At 57.5% G+C, this 20,061-nt stretch overlaps 1 protein-coding gene across 3 annotated transcripts in view; it reads right to left on the reverse strand.

The window, feature by feature from the left end:
• The window catches only part of MAD1L1 (mitotic arrest deficient 1 like 1), a 321,677-nt gene that overhangs the window by 81,116 nt on the left and 220,500 nt on the right, over positions 1 to 20,061 (reverse strand). For all 3 annotated transcript variants that reach the window (XM_044232773.1, XM_044232774.1, XM_044232775.1), the window contains one exon: positions 14,079 to 14,169. In XM_044232773.1, the coding sequence (XP_044088708.1) occupies positions 14,079 to 14,169 (91 nt within the window). The remainder of the gene's footprint in view (positions 1 to 14,078; positions 14,170 to 20,061) is intronic.

The following is a 20,061-nucleotide window of genomic DNA, read 5'->3' on the forward strand; positions in this document are numbered from 1 at the left end:
CACATCCCTGACTCCGCTGGAGAGGACGGCCAAGGGAGCTGGGAGGCCCTCCCGAGGGGGTCTGGGGCAGGGATGGGGGCTGTGGTCCACACCCCAGGCTCACCCCTGCCACTGTGAAGGGCCTGGAGAAGGGGTCAGGGATGGCCAAGCACAGCTATCCACTGTCTAGGCGGCCGGAGCCTGCCAGCCCTGGGTCTTAGGGAGTGAGCTCCCCAAGCAGGCCGGTCCCCACAGAATCAGGCTGGGAGGCCATCACGTGCCCTATAAACCTATGGCAAACCCATCCTGGGCGTCCCAGCCCACCAGGCATTTTTCCTCTCTACGGTCAAATTGACAAGTGAGCCTAAAGGCACGTCTGCTGGCGCCATCCTGACTGCGCCTGCTTCTGCCTGAGGACCAGTGTCCAACGCTGGTGCCCCACTTCTGGGCCCGATACAAGGATGGAATAGCAACGTGCCTGCGGGCATGACCCGCTCCCTCCTCTCAGCTGAGGGCAGGCTGCTTCTTGGGAGACGGTCCCATGCATGAGCACCCATGGCAGGCCTAAGCCCCCTCTCCAGACAAGCAGCCACAGCAGGAAGGTTCCAGATCAGGTCTCAGTGCCCGCTGCCCCACATATCTTCCCCATGGAGTCCCCCACAGCCTCTAGGTCGACATGACGTATCCAGGTCTGAGTATATGCGTGTGTGGCCTGCCCTCTTCTGAAGCATCAGGGGCTGCACGCAGCTCCCTGGGACGAAGACTCCAAAAGAGACCTTGACTCTTCCAGCCTCCCTGCAGGTCCACCCACTGAAAGCTGGAGCTAGTGCCCGGGGAACACGAGCACAGTCACCCAGATGCCTGTGCCGAGCAAGGAAGCTGCTGTGTTAAGCCACTATGTTTTGGGGTGTTAATAACAAAGCAACAGGACAGGACGCTGTCTCTCAAGGAGGCCATGAAAGAAATGAGATGAGCCCTAAGGGCACCCTGGTTCCCACTGGGTGGGCAGCAGGCTCCTGGGAGGCTCCGGAGCCAGCCTTTTGGGATTCTGCAAAGAACAGTGCTGAAGGGTTACACTCCAACCTGGGTAACCACAGTGCCAAGACAGTGCCCCACTGACCCCAGCCCCGGCCCGACTGTGGAGGACAAGTGTGAGAATACACAGCTAATTGGGGGAAAGGCCAGCCGGTACCACTGGGCGGGCAGCCCCAGGCCCTCCTCCTGCTGCAGGGGCTGAAGTCCTGCACTGCAGCACGAGGAATGAGGAGCCCCGCATAGAAGCCCAGGGTCACAGCGCATGCCTTGTTCCATCCCATCTGTGATCACGCTCCGTCTTTCACAAAACCCTCATTTTAGGGTAAACAGGTAGAGAGTGGGTCAGGGCACAGAGGCTTGGGGCCCCGAAGGCTGGGGCAGATGGTCTGGGGAGACGAGTCTGGTGGTTTGCTGTCCTGTTTCCTGGAAATGGCTATCATGTGGGCCAGCAATCCTTTCCATGAGTGGGCACAAAGCAAATATTCAGGTTTTGTGGGCCACACAGCCTCTGCTGCCACTGTACTGCATAGGCAGCCACAGATGCATGTAGACAGATGGGCACTGCTAGGTTACAAGAGAGCTCTATTTGCCAAAACACACGGCCGGCTGGACCTGGCCCATGGGCTCAGGTTTGCTGACCTTGCTTGGGAAAAATCTGAGCAGAAAAGTGGGAGGAGGAGAAAGGTTCTCCTGCAGGGACGTGCTACGGACTGTGTGGCAGGCCGCACCGAGGCTGGGCCAGAGGCTGGTTTCCAGAGTGCTGGTGCCAGTGATGGGGGAGCGTCCCCAGCCCACAGAGCCGAGCCAGAGCACGCTGAAAACAATAGTGAACAAACAGTGCTGGCAAGGACCAGAGACGGAAATAAGCACCCACAGACCGGAGGACGGCGTGTGTGACAATGACCGCACCCAGCTGGTGGGCACGTGCCCTTCATCCCGCATCACCCAGACGCCAGCTGCTTCCCAAAGTCACGTGGCACTGCAAGTGGTCTGGGAGAACCCTGAATAACCTGGCCACCCTGAAGGGGGTACAGCACAAAGACCCCCACCTTGATTACAGGAGCCATGCACTTGGATGCCGGCCCTGGTATAGACGGGGAGCTCACCAGAAGAGAATCCAAGAGCCCACAGGAGACCCTCCCATCTACAGCCAGCAATTTCCTCCAGTGCTGCCAAGACCACTCAACTGGGAAGAACAGTCCTTTAATACTCGTGCTGGACCATGGGACACCCACAGGCAAATATGTGAAGCTGGACCCCTACCTCACGCCATATGTAAAACCCAACTCCAAATCAAACACCCAAGCATAAGAGCTAAAACTACAACTCCCAGGAAAAAAACGTGAGTTTAAGCCTTTGTGACAATGGATTCCACTGTGCATTCCTGGACAGGATGCTAGACACAAAGAAGAATGAAAAAAAACCAAACTGGATGTCATCAGTGAAAAACTTTGTGCTTCAAAAGACACCTTCGAGAAAAGGAAAAGACAACGTACAAAACAGGAGAAAATACTTATGAGTCACACATCAAGTATGTGACTTGTACCCAAGATGCTGACTCAGTGGGGGACAAGACCAGGTAACAGATTAAAAGACGGGCAGGGTCTGATGACACACTTCTCCAAGGAGGAGACACAAAAACAAGTAAGTACGTGACAAGATGCCCAAAGCTGATGTCATCGCTCCTCAGGGAAAAGGAAACCAAAGTCCCCCTGAGATAACAAGCCTTGGTGAGGGTGGGGAGGAGGCCGAGCCCCCGAGGACCACTGCTGTGGGTATAAAATGGTAACAGGCCCTCGAGTAGCTGGATGTGGAGTCACCATACAGGCCAGCAGGCCTACACACCGGGGTCTGCCTATGAAGAAATGCTCACAGCATCGTTATTCATGGCAGATGAAAGGCGGGGAGAACCGCGTCCGCACAGGGGAGGGTTAACTCAGCTCTGACACCCGCAACGATACACGTGCTCCTTAGATGCACAATGCTCAGGGAGAGAAGCCCCTCACAGAGCACCCCCAGGACAGGACCCCACACAGGTGGCAAGCGGGCCGGGGCTTGCGCAGGGCGGGAGACAGAGGTATGGCAGGGGCAGGGCACGGGATGGCGTCCTGGGGTAACGAGAGTGGTAGGCCATCTGCAAGTCCACCGAAACCACCAAATCACTCTCGTTTCAAATGGGTGAGGTACATGATACATAAATCCAATCCCCATACAGCTATTTTTTAAAAAAGAAGAGAAAAAAAAGGCAAGTGGTGGGGTTAAAAGCTGGCATGCAGATGGGAGAGCAGCCCCGGGCCCAGTGAGGGGACGTGAGCTGACTGTGGCACAGGCCCCCACCTCCCGCGTCACCCTGGGGCCAGCTGGAAGAGCTGGGGGCGTGCACCTGTCTAGCCGGGCACCCCTCAGCTGTCCTGTCAGAACCCGAGAGCTCGGCCCAGCCCTACCAGTGGCTCTCCCTGTCTCCAGGGCCTCAAGAGGCACCCAACCAGCAGCCAGGCCACAACATCTCTGAGCCTCCTGGGCACCCTTGGGCCTCCATGGCTGGTCAGAATTTGCCGCCACGGTTCCCCCTGAGGGACGTTCCCTGACTTCATGTTCTCAGACCAGCTTCCTGTGTTCAGGCTCCCAGCCCCGGGCCCTCAGGGCTCCTGCAGGCCCCCATGGCTGCCTGGACTGGTCGTCCCGAGACCCCGCACACTGCTGGGCCCCCATCCCGAGGACAAATCTCTGCTGTCTGTCCTCCCTAGATGTGTCCGGCAGGAGTTGGGTCCCCCTGCTCAGTCCTGTTTCATCTGAGTCTTGACACACGGGTCCTTTGGGGTGCCTAACTAGCACATGCAGACCTGAGACCGCAAGGCAGGGCAACGGCCAGCCTGGGTCCAAGCAAAACCTTAGCAGCTGCCTCTCAGCCATGATCTCAGCGAGGCTGGTTGGCGGGGAGGGAGCTGGGGGTGGGGGGTGCACAGGCTGAGTCCCCGAAGTGAGGTGTCCATGCCCTGAGGGCCTGGGTGTGCCGCTGGCACCTGCCACCTGGAGACTTCCACACTGAGCTCGGAAAGCTGAGGGCTGGAGGAGGTGAGGGGAAAGTGAAGCTGGTGGGTGCCATCGGGGCCCCTCAGGAGTCTGCCCAGGTATGAAATTGGAAAGCGTACATACCAGGTGGCCAAATGCTGTCTTCCCAGGGTCCAGAGAAGACTGGTTCCCAGGGCAGCTGCCTGTAGGCAGTGGTCATCCTAGGATCGTCCACAGACCCCATCCTTCTCCCCTCCCCACGCCCTGCGGAGCTGTCAATAGGGCAGACAGGCGCTGACCCATGTGTCAGGACCACGTGGCTGGGCAGCGACTGCTACACCATCCCCTCTCGATGCAAGGAGGCCACCCTTCTGCTTCTGTGTGGACAGCATAGTGCGGTGGACCCCAGGAGGCCCAGGAGGGAAGGGAGATGCCCCCGGCCGGCTGGTCACAGGACGTCCAGCCCCTGAGAGCAGGGGCTCCCAGATGCTTCCAGCAGGTAGGGATCCCGTGAGGACGCGGAAAGGGAAGCCGGTGCCTCGCCCATAGCCAGTACCCCATAAGGACCCACCGAGGGGAGCCAGTGGCCCTGCACCATGAAGGGCCGCCTGCGAGCTCCCACCTGGCTCTTTGGGCAGCATGCGTCACGGAACCTCTGCTTCGCTGCCGACCTCCCACTCGGAGGACAGCGCAAGCACCCAGGAAGCAGAGCTGTTCCCGAGCACTACCATCTGCCATGAGTGGTTCCTGTGGGCAGGAGTGCCCAGCACAAGGGACAGAGTGGGCAACTCTGCGGGCATCCGTGACCAAGGGGCAGCTCTGAGTGAGAAGGGGACATGGCTGCCAGGCACTGAGATGTGTGGTCCCCTTGATCGATTCACAGCTAAGACGCGGGCAGTCCTGAAAAGAATCTCCAAAGGCCAAGTTCCAGTCGTCCTCAGACAAGCTGGTGAGATTTCACGCAACACACACCTGTGTCGCTTGCAGCAGGAGGTGGCGCTCCTGCCAGAGAACCACCTAGCTGAAGGCGACCAGGGCCAGACAGGGGTTGGGCAGGGTCACGGGGACATCTGCTGCACATTTCCAGAAGGGACCTGCCTCTGTGACCACCAGCCAGCTGGGGGCAGGAGGCTGGGCCGCAGGGTGCACCCCGCTTGTCCCCACAGCGAGGATTCTCCTCTTGCTCCCCGACTCCATGCTAGCTGGGGAGAACGGCCGCTCCCTCTGTGTCCGGGCCTGTGGAGGGGGGGTGGCAAGCGGCACCAGGGGCCCCTCTGCCCCAGCCTGTGCTGGCCCTCTCCCATCTGCAAAGACTGAGGGCAGTGGCCACCATCCCTGAGGACCCTCTGGGCCTAAGTGCTCACAGGCCTGCACAGAGAGTGAGCCCTGGGGGCCCTCGCCCGGCCTGTGGCCACACGTGCTGTGGACAGCGGCCCTGGCAAGCCAGGCGAGGAACTGGCTGCCCCTTGGCCCACGGCCCGGGAGGGAGGGCGCCTGCTGCCAGACCTGACGCGCATACCAACAGGCCCTGCTGGAAGAGGCAGGGACGCGGGGAGAATTAAACAGCACGGTTAAGTAGGTGCTGGTCCTCATGCATATTTATAAATCACCCGGCCTCTAAGCTAAATCAATCTCTCTCCCCTGGCTGAAGGAAGCACAGCTTGGGGAGAAGAGCAGGGGCCTCAGGGGCACCTGCTGGGTCTCGGGGCACTCCCTGGGCCCTGCCATTGTGACCCTGATCCCGCACCCTGGCCCTGTGTCGTCTTCTGCCTGCTGCCCCTGAGCCTGTGGACCCACTCTGCACAGGCCCAGGGCTGGTGCTCCTGAGGCTCAGGAGCTACATGACCTTGGGCGGGTTCCACAGGCGGTGGGGAGCCAGCAAGGATCTTGCTTGGTGCTTAGTGGGCTCCTGGGGACACTCCCTGCCTCTGAAGCCTTAGGCACCCAGCAGGCCTTGTCCCCCAGAGTGGGGGAGCAGGAGCCCATGGGACAGTGTGCCAGCTCCATGTGGACAGTGTAGGGAGTGGTGGCAGAAGTCACACAGAGCAGCACGGGCTGAGCTCCGTGCCAACACGTCCAGCCTGCCGGATCTCTAGCACCAGGAGCAGCCAGCCCACTTCCTGTCTCAGAGATTTAGAAACTGAGGCCCAGAGCAGATGGGAGACCCACACTCCTGCCCACGACTGGTCACTGGGGGTGTGGGGGTGGTGGTAAAGGGGATAGAAGCCCAGGGGTGGTGGCCACAGAGGCAGGTCCCTTCCTCAAGCCAGAGGCATTTCAGTGAGGGGGCAGCAGGTATTCTGCAAGCCTCCATCTGCCCTGGGCCAACATGGCCGAGGAAGAGGCCAGGGATGACACAGGCCCGGCTCCTACCTCCTCCATTTCCCCTCGTTCCCCAGGACAGAGGCTTGATTCAGAAGCTGGGCACTCACCATCCCCTGTGGCCAAAGCCGCCACCTCTCAGTGGGCTGTCCTGATTGATGACGGGGGTCTGTGTGCATACTATGTCCAGCGCCACACAGCCAGCCCTGAAGGAACAAGCCACGGCAGCCGGTGGGGCCATGCCCTCGGCCAGTGTCAAGGAGATAGGAGCAGGATGGGATCCAAATCCAGGCTGCGGGCCTCATGGGGGAGAAAGTGACAGGCTGTGAAAGGGGTCTGTGGAGGCCATCACCCACTGGGACAGGACCCTGGTGTGCAGGGTGGGGCCGGGTGTCCTGCTAGTCCTGGGACACTCCCAAAGGACAGGAAGCCCAGGACAAGTGCTCCCTAAGCTGGCCTTCCTTTAGCCCATCCTGAATCTCTGGTCATGGACACCTCTGAACTGGTCACGGACACCTGTGAACTTGATAGGGGAACTGCTGTGATGGCCAGAAAGCCCTGCACTGGCGTCAGGACAACAGGTCTCTCCTAGCTCTGCCCCAGCGGCTCAAGGTCTTGGTTCCCAGGAGGGACACTGGGTGCTGCTGGGCACGAGGCTGTAGCTGGCTGAGCAGGGCCCAGGACCCATGGATGGTCCTGGGATGATGGCGCTGCCTTTGCCCACCAGCCTCAGCCTGTGGCTGCGACACTCCAGCCCCACTCCAAGGAAAATTCACCTTGCCTCGAAGGGACACACATGACATCTCATCACACCCAGCCTCTAGGCTCACAGAAGGCTTGGCCACCGACAGGCTCATCTATAAACGTGGTGAGGAGCATGCGGAGGGCGAGGCATCAGCACACGGTCTGAGAGCAGCGAGGCCGCGAGGGCCACCGACAGTGCGGGGCCACAGCACCCCGAGCCAGCGCTCCCTGTGCCACGTGGCTCCAGCACAGCCAGCGGCAAAGCGGGCAAGCTGGCACCCAGAGGGTCACACGGTGGAAAGGCCCCATGTGTACACAGGGAGCGGGCCGGCAGGGCAGCAGCCTGGGGGGCTTGAGGCCTGCGGGGACGCTCGCTGACACCGGCTCATGGGATGAGAGGGGGCTTATATGATTCAAGACACATCATTCTCCTCATAAAAAAATCAAGAGAAATCAGCGCCTGTGGAAATGTCTCCATGCAAGTACACATCAGCAAGCTGGCTTTTTTTAGTCCTCGGCGTTAATAAACATGAGCAGCCGGGTGCCGCGGTGGGGAAGGGAGGCTTGGGCTCTTTGCTCAAGTGTCTTGTTTTACACATCCATCCAGGAGCGCGGGCCTGGGGCACATGCCTGCTTGCTCACTCCACGTGTGAAGGGGCGCACGCGACTGCCCCCGGCTGGGTCACAGACCTCTGGAGCGGAGCCCCGAGTCCGCATGTGCGCTCATACGGCCGGGACACCGAAGGGAAGACCCCTGACCAGAGGCAGATGCGACCAAGAAACGTAGGAGATGAACACCTGTCAGCGTTAGGGTGGGGCACAAAGGGGACCCCACAAACGTACACAGAGCGGTGTTCCCACACAGAACGGCAATTGTTCTCCTGCATCTGCGCCCCCAGAGGTTCACTCTCCTCTCAAGAAACCTAACAATTTCCACATTGGCTGGGGAACTAGATACGTTCATTCCAGGGGGCACATAAAAATAAACAAGAGGTGCCAGAAACATCCTGCAGGAGCAGTCACGGGCAGGGAAGAGGGGACGCGTCATCCCCGGGAGCACCCCAGGCCTGAGGGGACAGCACCTTGCACCAGCGAGGGCAGGCTTTGCAGTAAGCGGTCCTGGGGTTATGGGCACGAGCCCCTTCTAGGGAACAGGCCGATGTCAGGCTTCATACCTGGTAAAACACCAGACCAAACCCAAACGCCGCAGTAGCCGTAGATTTACACGTGAAAACAAACCGGCATAGAGGAACTCCTTCACAACCTCAGCCACAGACGAGACGTCGACAGATGCACCTGTATGAAAACTTACATACCCAAAACTTCCACTTGCTTAAAAACGCCTCAAGCAAAGTCAAAAGACAGATGATCAATGGGAAAATATAACTCACAACTTAAAACAAAACACCTCAGCTCCCCATAATACAAAAAGCTCCAAGAAATCAACACGACCAACAACGCATTTGAAAAACGGACCAAGGACATTAACACATACGAACATACTGAAACGCCCTCGCTCCTGCGTGTAATACAAGGACTGGACATTGAAAGCATGCTACCCCACACCTGTAGGGGCAGGAGGTCTCCCGGTGGGACAGCGCACTCCTGACGAGCCTGCAATCCACGCTGTCCCCCGTGGGGGGCAGTGGTCGCTGACAGACCACCATGAGGCACCATCCGGCAGACCACCAAAAGAAGTACAGGTAACCTTTGATCCGAAGTTTATCCTACACACATGCACACACACAGAGATGCCGGACCCAGGACACGCGCCACAGCCACGTTTATGGCCACAGAAGGGGAAGACATGCCACAAATAGGCACCGAGTTCAGTACGTTACGGCACATCACAGGGACACATCAAGTGGCCATAAGAAAACCAATGAGACCTCCCAGATCTGTTACGTGAACAAGGGGCAGAATGGTTTGAAAACAGGTCATCTTTGGAGTTAAAAAGGGGGGCTGGCACTAAGAATTTGTTAGGGGAAAAACAACCAGCAGTCAAAGGAGATCCTACACAAGAGGAACGCCGTGAAATGCTTCCGGCACCAACCTGTCCCAGCCACCGCAGGACGCAGGGCCAAGCTGCTTGGCCCCAGCTTCCTCCAGAGCCCACCTCCTCGCCATGCCACCTGCTGCTGCACCCCCAGGTGTGCCCCACTCGTCCACACCCCGAGAGTGTGGGCTGGGAGCCAGGCAAGGTCACTGCCCGCAGAGCTCGCGCTCCAGAGGACCGACCCACAAAGGGGTCCCGGATGTGGCCTGAAGGCACTGTCCAAGCTGGCCCCAAGGGATGGGCAGGGCTGGTGGGCAGAGACGGCGGTGGGGGTGGGGGGGCTCCAGACAGTTGTCGTGGGAGCCAGGAGAGCTGAGGGACAAGCCAGCTGGATGGGGAGGCCTGTGGTCCTCACACAGAGACCCCAAGCTGTCAGGGCAGGAATGCGAGCCAATGGTGCAGCAGGAGGCATGGGCCTCTGCTGGGGGAATGGAGGCATAGGACATGGGGGTCCTGGGACTTGAGGGACCTGGCTCCTTCATCTGCTTGGAGGGAAAGACCACTCTCTTTCTTCAGCGACCGTGAGACCTTCTATGTGTGCAGCTGACAAGGAGCCTCACTGGGTGCTGAAGGCAGGGGTGAGGGGCGACTCCCGCACAGCCAAGATCGGCACCTGCCTGTTGCAGACCAGTTGTGGCCGTGGCTGGCCACTGTCAGTCTAGCGCCCCTAAGCTCTGGTCACGCTCGTTGGGGCTCACCCTTAATTCAGGCAGCCCCAGCACACGGCCTGTGGGATTTGGCCCCCCTGGGGAGGGGCCCAGAGAGCACTGCAGACACACAGGCAGAGGGCCAGCCAGGGATGGGACACCCCCAGGGTCGTGGTCAGTAGCCGGAGTCCACAGGGGAGGCAGGAGGGTTCTGAGCAGAGGTCAGGCCTGCCTTGGGCTCAGGTGGGAGCGGGTGGGAGCAGGTGGGGTAGAGGAGGTCTGTCCCCTGGAGGGGGCCCAGGCCGGGCAAGAGGAACCTGCAGGTAGGAGGGAACCAGTGGGCACCCGGGGGCCATCCTGTCACAGCATCAGTGGGGAGAGGGCAGGGTGGTGTGAGGAGTGCAGCTCCCCCAACCTTGTATTCAGGAAGAGGGAAGGAGGTGGAGGCCGGGAGGGTCTGATGAGACAGGGCTGCTTGCCTGCTGACGCAGGGACAGGAGCGGGGACGTCTCCACGGGCACCGTGAGCTTTCCGCTCACAGGCAACCTAGCAATTTTCTACCCACTCCGTTTCCAAAAACGATACTTATTTCAAATGTCACTGGGCTGCAGTCTGGTCCCCTTCCTGAGCAACGCTGCTGGTGGGCTATGGGCAGCCCCACCCAGGCTGGGCAGCCAATGGCGGGCTGGGGGGGTGGGGGGGTGAATCGGGACCTGCACCCACCCCGGCTGGTCACCTGGCTGGTTACACAGCGTGATCAGGCAGCACCGAGGGCAGCAGGACGTGGGCTCCTCTCCCAGAGATGAATTCTGCTTGATTACATGCATGCTGAAGCATTTACAGGGAAGGGTGCAGATGTTTGCAATTTGCTTTAAAATGCATCAAAAAACGGTAAAAGCACTGATGGATGGTGGAGGGGTGGCATCATGGGGCCCCCACGCTCATGCCAGGATGTGGGCGGTGGGAAATGGGTCTGCACAGAGGAGCTTGTCCGGCTTTGCTGGACATTTGAGGACATTTTTCGTGCACTGGGGCCAACCCGGCGGGGCTGAGGGCACAGAGTGCACGTGCGTGGCCCGGCTGTGCTTTGCACATGCGGTGTCCAGGCTGGGCCAGGCTGCTGACAGACATGTGGCCCCTGGCCCTGGTGCTGCCATGTCTGGTCCCCTCTCAGCTGCACCTGTGGCCCACGGCTGTCACAGTCCCCAAACCTGACCCATCAGAACCTCCAATGTGGAAAAGCATGTGTGTTGTCATCAAGGTGATGCACAGGATGGCGGGGTTTATACTCATAGCAGTAGCAGCAGTGGCCCTGCTTGGCTGGCAGTGAGACGCCCAGCCTGGGGGCTGTCGCTACGGTCATCAAAGTGGGCTGACTGAGACCAGGGTCACAGCTACCACCCACGCAAGAGCCCACTCACCGAGAAGAGGCCAGTGGGAGGTCAGGACTAACGAGATGTGTCCTGCTACCATTCTTCAATCATTCTCTTGACTCTGGGAAACTGAGGCCTGTGGAGAGGTGTGTGGGGCACGACGGGGGTGGGAGGGAGCAGGGCGCCCAGGCAGGCAGGACCAGGGCCGTGGTGGCACGTCCTGCTCCACGGCCACCAGTCCCCTGCTCCAGCAGCCACACGGGGAGCACAGGGCGCCCCCTGCCTCTAGGCCCAGACATCCAGGCCGTCTGTCTGCTCACTCCCAGCCCTGGAGAATTCTGGACCTGTCCAACCCATCCTGCCTCTACAGAAGGTGTCTGAGAGCGAGCCATTCACAGGCTGGCCGACGGCAAGCCTCAGTTTCCCCATCACTAGAGTGCGGCATGCGCAGGACAGCTGCAGTTCCCCCGCCGCCCCGCCCCCGGGGCGGCTGACGGGAGTCCCCTCCGTGGGCTGGGGCACCAGGACGAGTGCGGGGACAGCTGGGCCCCGGCCCCACGGCAGGCCTGCCCCCAACGCCGTCCAGGCACCCAGAGTGAGTGGAGCAGCAGGCGCACACCAGGCTCGGAGCGGTAACCGGAGCTGTTTCCTCACCAACCAGCTGTGAACTAATTACAAGAAGTTCTAACTAGTGGCGCTCCCTCTCCAAGCATATGTTCCCAATTAAGTCAAACTGCAGCTGATTTTAATCAATCTTCCTTGAAGCGGACCAACTTGAAGCCTCTTGCAGAGGGAAGAGGGGCCAATGGGGGGCGTGCGCTCAGGAACGCCGGAGCCCCGTGGCCAGACTGCACCCCGTGAGGTGGGGGGCTCACTGGGCAGTAGGGGGCGGACACCTCGGCCTCGGCCAGACACAAGTCCTTCTCAACCACTCTGCATGACCAGCACGGCCGTTCCCCTGGCCTTCACTCCTGTCTGTCCCGGGAGTCTGCGCGCTCAGCCGGGCCGCAGCTCACAGGTGCTTGTCATGAGCCGGACGAGGGGATGGCGTCTGGGTCAGTCGGGCAGAATAGCCGCTGCCACAGCCAGAGTCCCAGCCCCCTGGAATGGTCAGCTTAGCCCCGGGTGCCAACCTCTGCCTGCCCACGGCACCACACAGCAGACCTGCGCTGGGGTAGCCGGTGAGGGGAGCGGACCAGGAGACTAGGAACAGAGTTCCCAGCTCATCTCTGCCCCTTCTGCTGGGTACCCTGGGCCGAATGACAGCCCCTCCCTGACTGGACATTTCCTCATCAGGGAAACGGGGTAGTGGGACCTCCCACTGGTGCTCATGGACACGGAGAAAGGTCTTCAGAGCACAGCGATGGTGCATGGCTGACCTTCCTGAGACAAGACCCAGTCTCCACGCAGAGACAGCCCTCGTGGATCTGAGCTGCAAGCAGGGATATGGAGAGGCTATCACAGTCCCCCCTCCCTGCCTCTCAAGGTCAGCAACGGCACTGCTGCAGGAACAGCAGGCCTGGCTGTGGGACACCTGCCGGAACAGAGAAAGCAGGCGTGTGTGACCATCTAGAAGCTTCTACCACCCACTCCTCTGCATTTCAGCCCTGCCGCCCCATGCTGGGGCTGCAGCCAAGACTCAGAGAGTCCCGCCACATCCACCCACATGCACCTGAGCCCCAGCATGACGGAGACCTGGCCCCCAAAGCCTGCCCCCGCGGCTGGGCTGTGGTACATGCTGAGCTCCTGACCGGCTCCCATAGGTGGGGAGACAGACACCACCTGGCCCCATGGGTGGGAGCCCAGCCCCTGGGCCATGAGTAGCTCCAGAACTTGCTGCAAGGCCTCTGCCCCACCCGAGGGCCAGTCTGGTGTTCAAAGTATCTCCACTCAGGAAGACTCGAGTCGGGAAGAGAACTGGACTCCCCAGCTCCTGGCATGCTGGCACTGGTGGTGAACGTCCATAAGCCATGGGGCTCACCTGCACCGCACCGCAGAGATCCCGCCAAGAGCCACAGCAGGCTCCCTGGAAGCCCAGAGGCAGGGAAAAAGGAAATGAAAGATTTCAGCAGGTCTCCATGCGCCATGATTGGGGCCTGGGCCACTGTCAGCCCCGCTGGCAGGCTGCACCCAACCGGACACACAAGAGACACCCACCAAGCCTGCTCTGACAGGGACCAGCTGACAGGCAACCAGGGCCGACCTGCCAACAGCCCAGCTCTCCCTTCTGAGGCCCGCGGCCCAATTAAACCGGCACAGCTCCTAGCGCTGACCGCCGCCAGCCGCGGCCCACGGCGCCGTGCCTCATCAGAGTTGTCACTGCTCCCGACTCCCAGCATTGGTAATAAAAAAGAGATTTGATTTGCCTCTAATAGGTGTCAAGATAAAATCAATGGCCTGTCCAAAATCTGGGTAATCACGAACTTGCAGGTTCCTCGCCATGGAACAATTCAGACAGGAGGATAACAACGAAAAACAGAGAACAGAGTCAACGGCAGTGTGACTTCGCGGCTGCGGGAGGTGGGGACGGGCCTGGACACAGACCCCAACAGAGAAGGTCCCTGGGGGTTCTCAGCCACCACACGGGCCATAGGCTGTGGCCGGTGTAGGGGGGAGGGGAGAGGGGAAGAACACCGATGGAGCACAGGACTGTGGTCCTGGCATGGTGACATGGTGACATGACCCCTATCTGCTGGGCTCCAGGACACATGCTCTCAGCCAACGAGGGGTGCACGTGTCCTGGGAGGTCCCCGACTCGGCTTAGTCTGATGAACCAGAAGACAGGGCGTCTATGGGTGTGGGAAGCACGGACACTGACATGCAGGGAGAAGCCAGGAGAGCAGGGCTCACCCGGGAAGAACGCGGAGCGCTGGGAGAAGCCTCCACCTGTGGCCACCCGCCCACACGCACCTGCAGGGTGAACCGCTCGAGCTGCATTTCCAGCATCTTCTTGTCTTCTTCCAGACGACTGCGCTCCCCTTCCAGTTCCTCAATCTTCAACCTGCAAGAAGAGCCGGACCATGAGGACACAGTCCACAGCCCACACATCCGTTCCGACAGCCAGGGTTCCTCTGTGGGGCAGGGGGGTGGGGATCGGTTCTCGCACAGGCGGGGAGTGCGGCCCACGTGTCTGCTCTGACGGAGAGGGGAGGGTGCTACAGGGGATATTTACTGATCACAACTGGGGGGTGGGGTGCAGGGGAAAATGAACCAGAGGCAGCACAGGTAGGAGCCTGCACGTGTCCTGCACCTGTCGGTCTGCTCACAGCAGGTGTGACCACATGTTGTAGAGGACACAGAACCACGGAGATGGCCTGAGGACAGGCGTGGGCTGGGGAGGGAAGCTAGACTGTGGGGAAGTGGGCTCAGTGCCGACACAGGCATGTGGCAGGCTTCAGCTCACTGTGAGAAACTCTTATTTTTGTCTTCATTTTTTTAAAGTTAATTTTTTGAAAGGCACTACATTCACGTGATTTACAAAGCAGAAAGCATGTCCAGGAAGCAGGGCCCGGCACGCACACAGGCTAAGTAAGGATCAGGGCCTTCCCTACCACTAGCCAGAATGGAAAACTCTCAATTCATGGATTATTCAGGAAGGTCTTGGCTCAGGAGTGAGAGATAGTTATCTCCAGACTGAGAAGTGTTCCAGGATGGCCTAGCAAATCACACAAGATCTGAAAGGACCAAACTCTTTCCAAGAAACCTAATTGCATCTCTGAAAAAGCTCAAGAAGATTTATATGAATACAAAAACATTCAGAATCCAACAAGCCAAACTGCAGTGTCCGCCAACTAATCAAGGCCTAGCAGGCATTAAAAGAAGTAGGGAAATATGATCCATAATGAGGAGAACAATCAATCAATTGGAACCCATGGAGAACGGCAGACAGGAAGTAGCATCCAAGGACCGGAACAGTTACTCCAAGTGTTGGGACACGGAAGCAACAGTCCGCTGTCCAGCAGCTCAGCGGCTGAGGAGCAAAGAACAAGATGACCCGATCCCTGGAGGGGAGGCCCCGGCGCCCAGGCTGACAGACACCCTGGACAGGCTAATGACACAGTCGACGCGGCAGGAGACAGGTTCACACTCTTGAAGATTAAAGAAAGAAAACAACGCAACACACAAAACACCCTAAACAATCCCTAGTGAAATAGACAAGAAAAGGAATATTTAAGGCTGACAGGGCTGTCCCTGACCTGTGGGGCCATCACAGAACACAACATCTGCATGAGCGGGGTCCCTAGAGGAAAGGACAGGGACAGAGAGAAGGACAAATGCTGCAAGAAAGCCCCACATTTGATGAAAAGTAAACACAGACCCAAGGAGCTCAACAAACCCCAAGCACAAGACACGTGAAGAAAAATAGCCCCAGTGCACATGTGAAACAGAAGAAAAATCTTCGAAATGCTGAAATAAGAAAACAATGCCAACCTAGAATTCGATTCCCAGTGAAAATATTCATAAACAAAAACAAGACAAAGCTGTTCTGAGGTGAACGAAACCTGCAAGAATGTGTTGCCAGCAGACCCGCTCCGCAAGCTAGGTCGAGGGAAGCCCTCCTAGCAGCAGGATGGGGACACCGCAGGGACACGAGGATCCATGCAAAGGAGCGAGGAGCAGTGGACAGTGTGACTATGGTGGCAAATATGTGGCTTTTGATTTCCTCTAAGGATGGCTAGCTTCTGTTTGCAGCTGGTACACAGCTGACAAACGCTATCACAGGACTTTCAGACATGTAACACAGTGACCCCATGACTAACGTCACCATCTGTCCCCAAACAAAGTGGCTGCATGGTCAGGGGCTGCCTTCCCTGTGTCGTATGTCACACCCCGTGACTTACCTGTTTTATGACCACAGGTCTGTACCTTCCAATCCCCGCCACCCACTTTGCCCACCCCTCCCCCTTGGGTAGCCAGCAGTTTGTGCTCCTATCTGTGAGTCATTTCTGTTTCGCTTCATTTGATCACTCATTTTGTCTTTTAGATTTCACATGAGTGAAACAATACAGCATCTGCCTTCTCTGACTTAGTTCACTGAGCATAATAGCCTCTAGGTCCATCCATGTTGTCACAAGTGGCAAAATCTCATTCTTTTTTTATGGCTGAGTAATATTCTACTGTGTGTATATACTGCGTCTTCTAGCCAAGATACAAAAGCAAATTACTGTTTTTTGAGGAGACTGTTTCAACAACACTAACAAAAAGTGTATTGGGGTCTGAGGTAGAATTAGAAACAGAATGTGTGACACACACAGCACACGGCTCGAGGGGAAAATCAGATACATGTAGTTACGAGACTGCATCACATGCAGGAAGACTGTGGTATGTGGAAGATGTACTGTAACCCCGAAAATAATCCCTAAAATAGCAAAGAGCGATGACTAATAAGGGAAATAAAGGAAATAAAATGAAACAAAATATACCCAATGGATTAGAAAGAAAATAGGAAAATGGGGAATGCAGAGGAAGAGATGGGACGAGTAGAAGATAGTGAGACCCAGGCGTACCAGTCGCCACAGGACACGTGAGCCTACACGCAGGCCGTCAAAGTGGATAGAACAGCAGACCCCAACCATGGGCTGCTTACAGGAGCACTCATGACACAAAGAGGCACACCTCCGTAAGATACCAACACGGAGAGGACAGCGGAGAAGGCTGAGGCACTGCTGGTGTCAAAGTGAATTCCAGAGCCAAGAATGGCACCCACAAGGCAAAGTCATAATGACAAAGGGGCCTACTGGCCAAGAGAACATTACCGTCCTAAGCACGCATATGCTAATGACAGTGCTTCAATGGAGATGTGGCAAAACCTGATAGAAATGCGGGGAGAAACAGCCAGACCCTCAGTTACAGCCAGACATTTCATATCACTCTCTCAATCACTGAGAGAGCGAGAAGCAAAAAACCCAGAAGGAGAAAGTAGACATGAACAACATGATCAGCCAGCTTGACTCAAGTGTCCAGCAGGAGCCCTCTGACTAGTACAGCACAGAGCACAGTCTTCTTGGGTGGACACACAGTATTTACTAGCACAGACAGAGGGTGGGCCATGCAAGGAGGCTCCATCAACGTGCTGAAAAGGATTTTTTAGTAATTCAAGTTACCTTTTGTGTCCCTAATGGAATTGAGCTACAGAAATCAACAGAAACCAAAGAAAGATAATTGGACAGCGTGATCCACAACAGCATCCAAGAACACAGAGCGCAGGGAGATCATTCTGGAAAAACTGTCAGAGGCCTCTGATAACTACGCAGGGGTCTGCAGAGCAGTGGGGTATCAGCATGAGCCCAAACACATGGGGTACCCGTGGCCGTGGCTGGAGGGCTGGCCTGATAAGATATCACTTCTCCCCACACTGTTCAAGAGAACCCAAACCATCCCAGTCAAATCCCACACATTTCTCTGTACAAACAAGCTCATTCTAAAAGTCACATGGAAATGTATCAGGCCCAGAATGCTCAAAACAACAATGGGGAAAAGGTTGGAGAGCGAACAACCGACAAGAAAATTTCAAGAATTGTCGAAAAGCCACAGTGACCACAATAGCCCTAGCCTGAAGTCAGACTGAGGAAAAACAAGAGGCCCCAGAAATAAACACCTACACGTGGACAGTGTGTTCTGATACATTTTCCAAGGCAATCCAGCACAGAAAGGATGCTTGTTCTGTTGTTGTTGTTGTTGTTTTTTAAGATTTATTTAACTGTTTTAGAGAGAGTGAGAGAGAGCATGCGTGCAAGCCAGAGGAGGGGCAGAGGGAGGGGAGGAATCTGCAGCAGACGCCCGGCTAAGAACCAAGCCAGGCATGAGGCTCGATCCCAGGACGCAGAGCTCACGACAGCCCGAAATCAAGAGTTAGACTCTTGTTCAACTGAGCCACCCCAGCGCCCAGAAACAATGTCTGTTTAACAAACAGTGCTGGAACAGCTGGGTATTCATTCAAAAACAAAACAAAACAAAACAACAAACCTCAGATTCTATAATGTGTATAATATAAAAAAATAACTCAAAATGGAAATATAAACCTCCTCATAAGTTGAAAAATTATAAAATTCCCAAGAATATACAGGAAAACGTGTGAACCTGGGATAGGAGAAGTTTCCCAGCTACGATAGCCAAATCATCACAAATAAGAAAAAACAGGATACAGATTTTTCTCTAAAAGCCTCACGAAGCAGCGAAATGGCAAGCAGCAGAATGGGAGGAGACGCCTGCAAAGAAGGTGTGTGACAGAGGACCTGTGCGAGAACGGACGGAGAACCCTCAGGCTCGGCAAGGAGTAGACTGCCAGGGAAAAACGACACGAGTGGGGACACTGTGCCGAGCAAGACACTGATGGCGACCAGCAGAGACACTCCGCGCCATCGGTCATTTGCGATCCAGAGTCCAAACCACAGGCAGAGGCCACCGTGCACCGGTTATGGTCACAGCGAGGAAGGCTGCGGGCCAGGTGCTGGCAAGGAGACCCTGGGAGGCCGCCTGCTGTCCGTGGGGATCCTGGGCGGTGCAGCCACTCTGCAGACAGGCAGATTCCCAAACCAGGGCAACACGCCACCGCCAGCCATGCCACACGTCGGCGGGTACCCGAGAGAAGAGAAAGTACGCTTCCACACGAGGACGTCATTTAAAGCTGCTCTGTCGGAGATGAAGGCCAAAAGCCGGGGAAAGTGAACGGCTGGCCCCAAGGGCCTGCACGGACACACCGCGGCATGTCGAGCCGGCAACCAGAAGGAACGCACTGCCGGTCTGTGCACACAGATCTCTCCGAACAGCGAGCACTGACACACAGGAGTGGACTCTGTGGGAGTCCATTCCTCTCCAACTTCAAGTGCCACGCAGTCCGCTCGAGTGAACGCAGACGAGCAGCGGCCTGGGTCGGGGAGGAAGGGAGAGTCTCAGTCACTGGAGAGCAAACGTCGGGTCGCAGGAGTGTGGTGCCCGACAGCGGCGTGCGGGCACAAGTGTCTGCAAGAACGTCACACTACGCTCTGACCACGTGCAGCTCACTGTCGCTTACATGGCTGATGTGCCCCACCTCCCACCTGCGTAAGCCCGCTGCAGGGCCCCCCAGAGCTGGGGGTACTGGCCAGATCGCCGACATGCACCACCCTCACCGACAGGAACCGATGGGAACTGATGGGAACTGGGCTCTGGTGGTCGGGCTCCAGTGTTGCTGCCCTTCCCTGCTGGGTCACGGCATCCCCCAGAGCGGGGGCGGGGGAAAGTCCAGCACCCGAGGCCGCCTCAGAGAAGCCACCTTCCAGGAAGGACTCCTGCATCTTGGGCGCAGGCTGCGTGAGAAGGCCCGCTGGGCCGCTGGGCAGCAGGATGTTCCGGATTCTGAAGGCTGGTGAGCACGTGCTCTTGAAGGCTACATTCAAAGAAGCAGGCATGTGGCTGCAGGCGTGTCTGTGAGACGGCTTGCTCTCGTCCAGCCCACAGTTGGGAGGACAAGCCTACACCACTAACAATTGTTGACACATTTTAACGTGGAGCACTTTCTCTCCCTGGTCCTCCTCTTCCAGCAAGCTGTCACCTTGCCGAGGGAGGGAGAAGGAGCCCACTCACAAGGCTGCTTTGCCTTCAAGTGGTTCAAAGCAAGCAGCTGTGTGTGTTTCTAGAAACTGAGGACCCCCACGTTTTCTAGACGTGGAGGTGCTTTATAACCCAGACGCCATTCCAGGTCACTGCTTGAGAAGTCTCAGCCAGTCTCACGGGTATGTGTGTCCAAGAATCAGCTAGGAGACAGCAGCTGCTGCTGTTCTCACTGAACTATGAAACAGTGATGGTGTGGGGACGGAGTGCCAGGAGTGAGGCCCCAGAGTGGCCCGGAGAGGGGACAGCAAGTGGCAGTGGCCCACGATGCACCTGTCCAGGCTGAGCACCCACAGATCCC

This window comes from Neovison vison, chromosome 14 (assembly GCF_020171115.1).
Source record: "Neovison vison isolate M4711 chromosome 14, ASM_NN_V1, whole genome shotgun sequence".
In the NCBI taxonomy this organism is placed as follows: Eukaryota; Metazoa; Chordata; class Mammalia; order Carnivora; family Mustelidae; genus Neogale; species Neogale vison.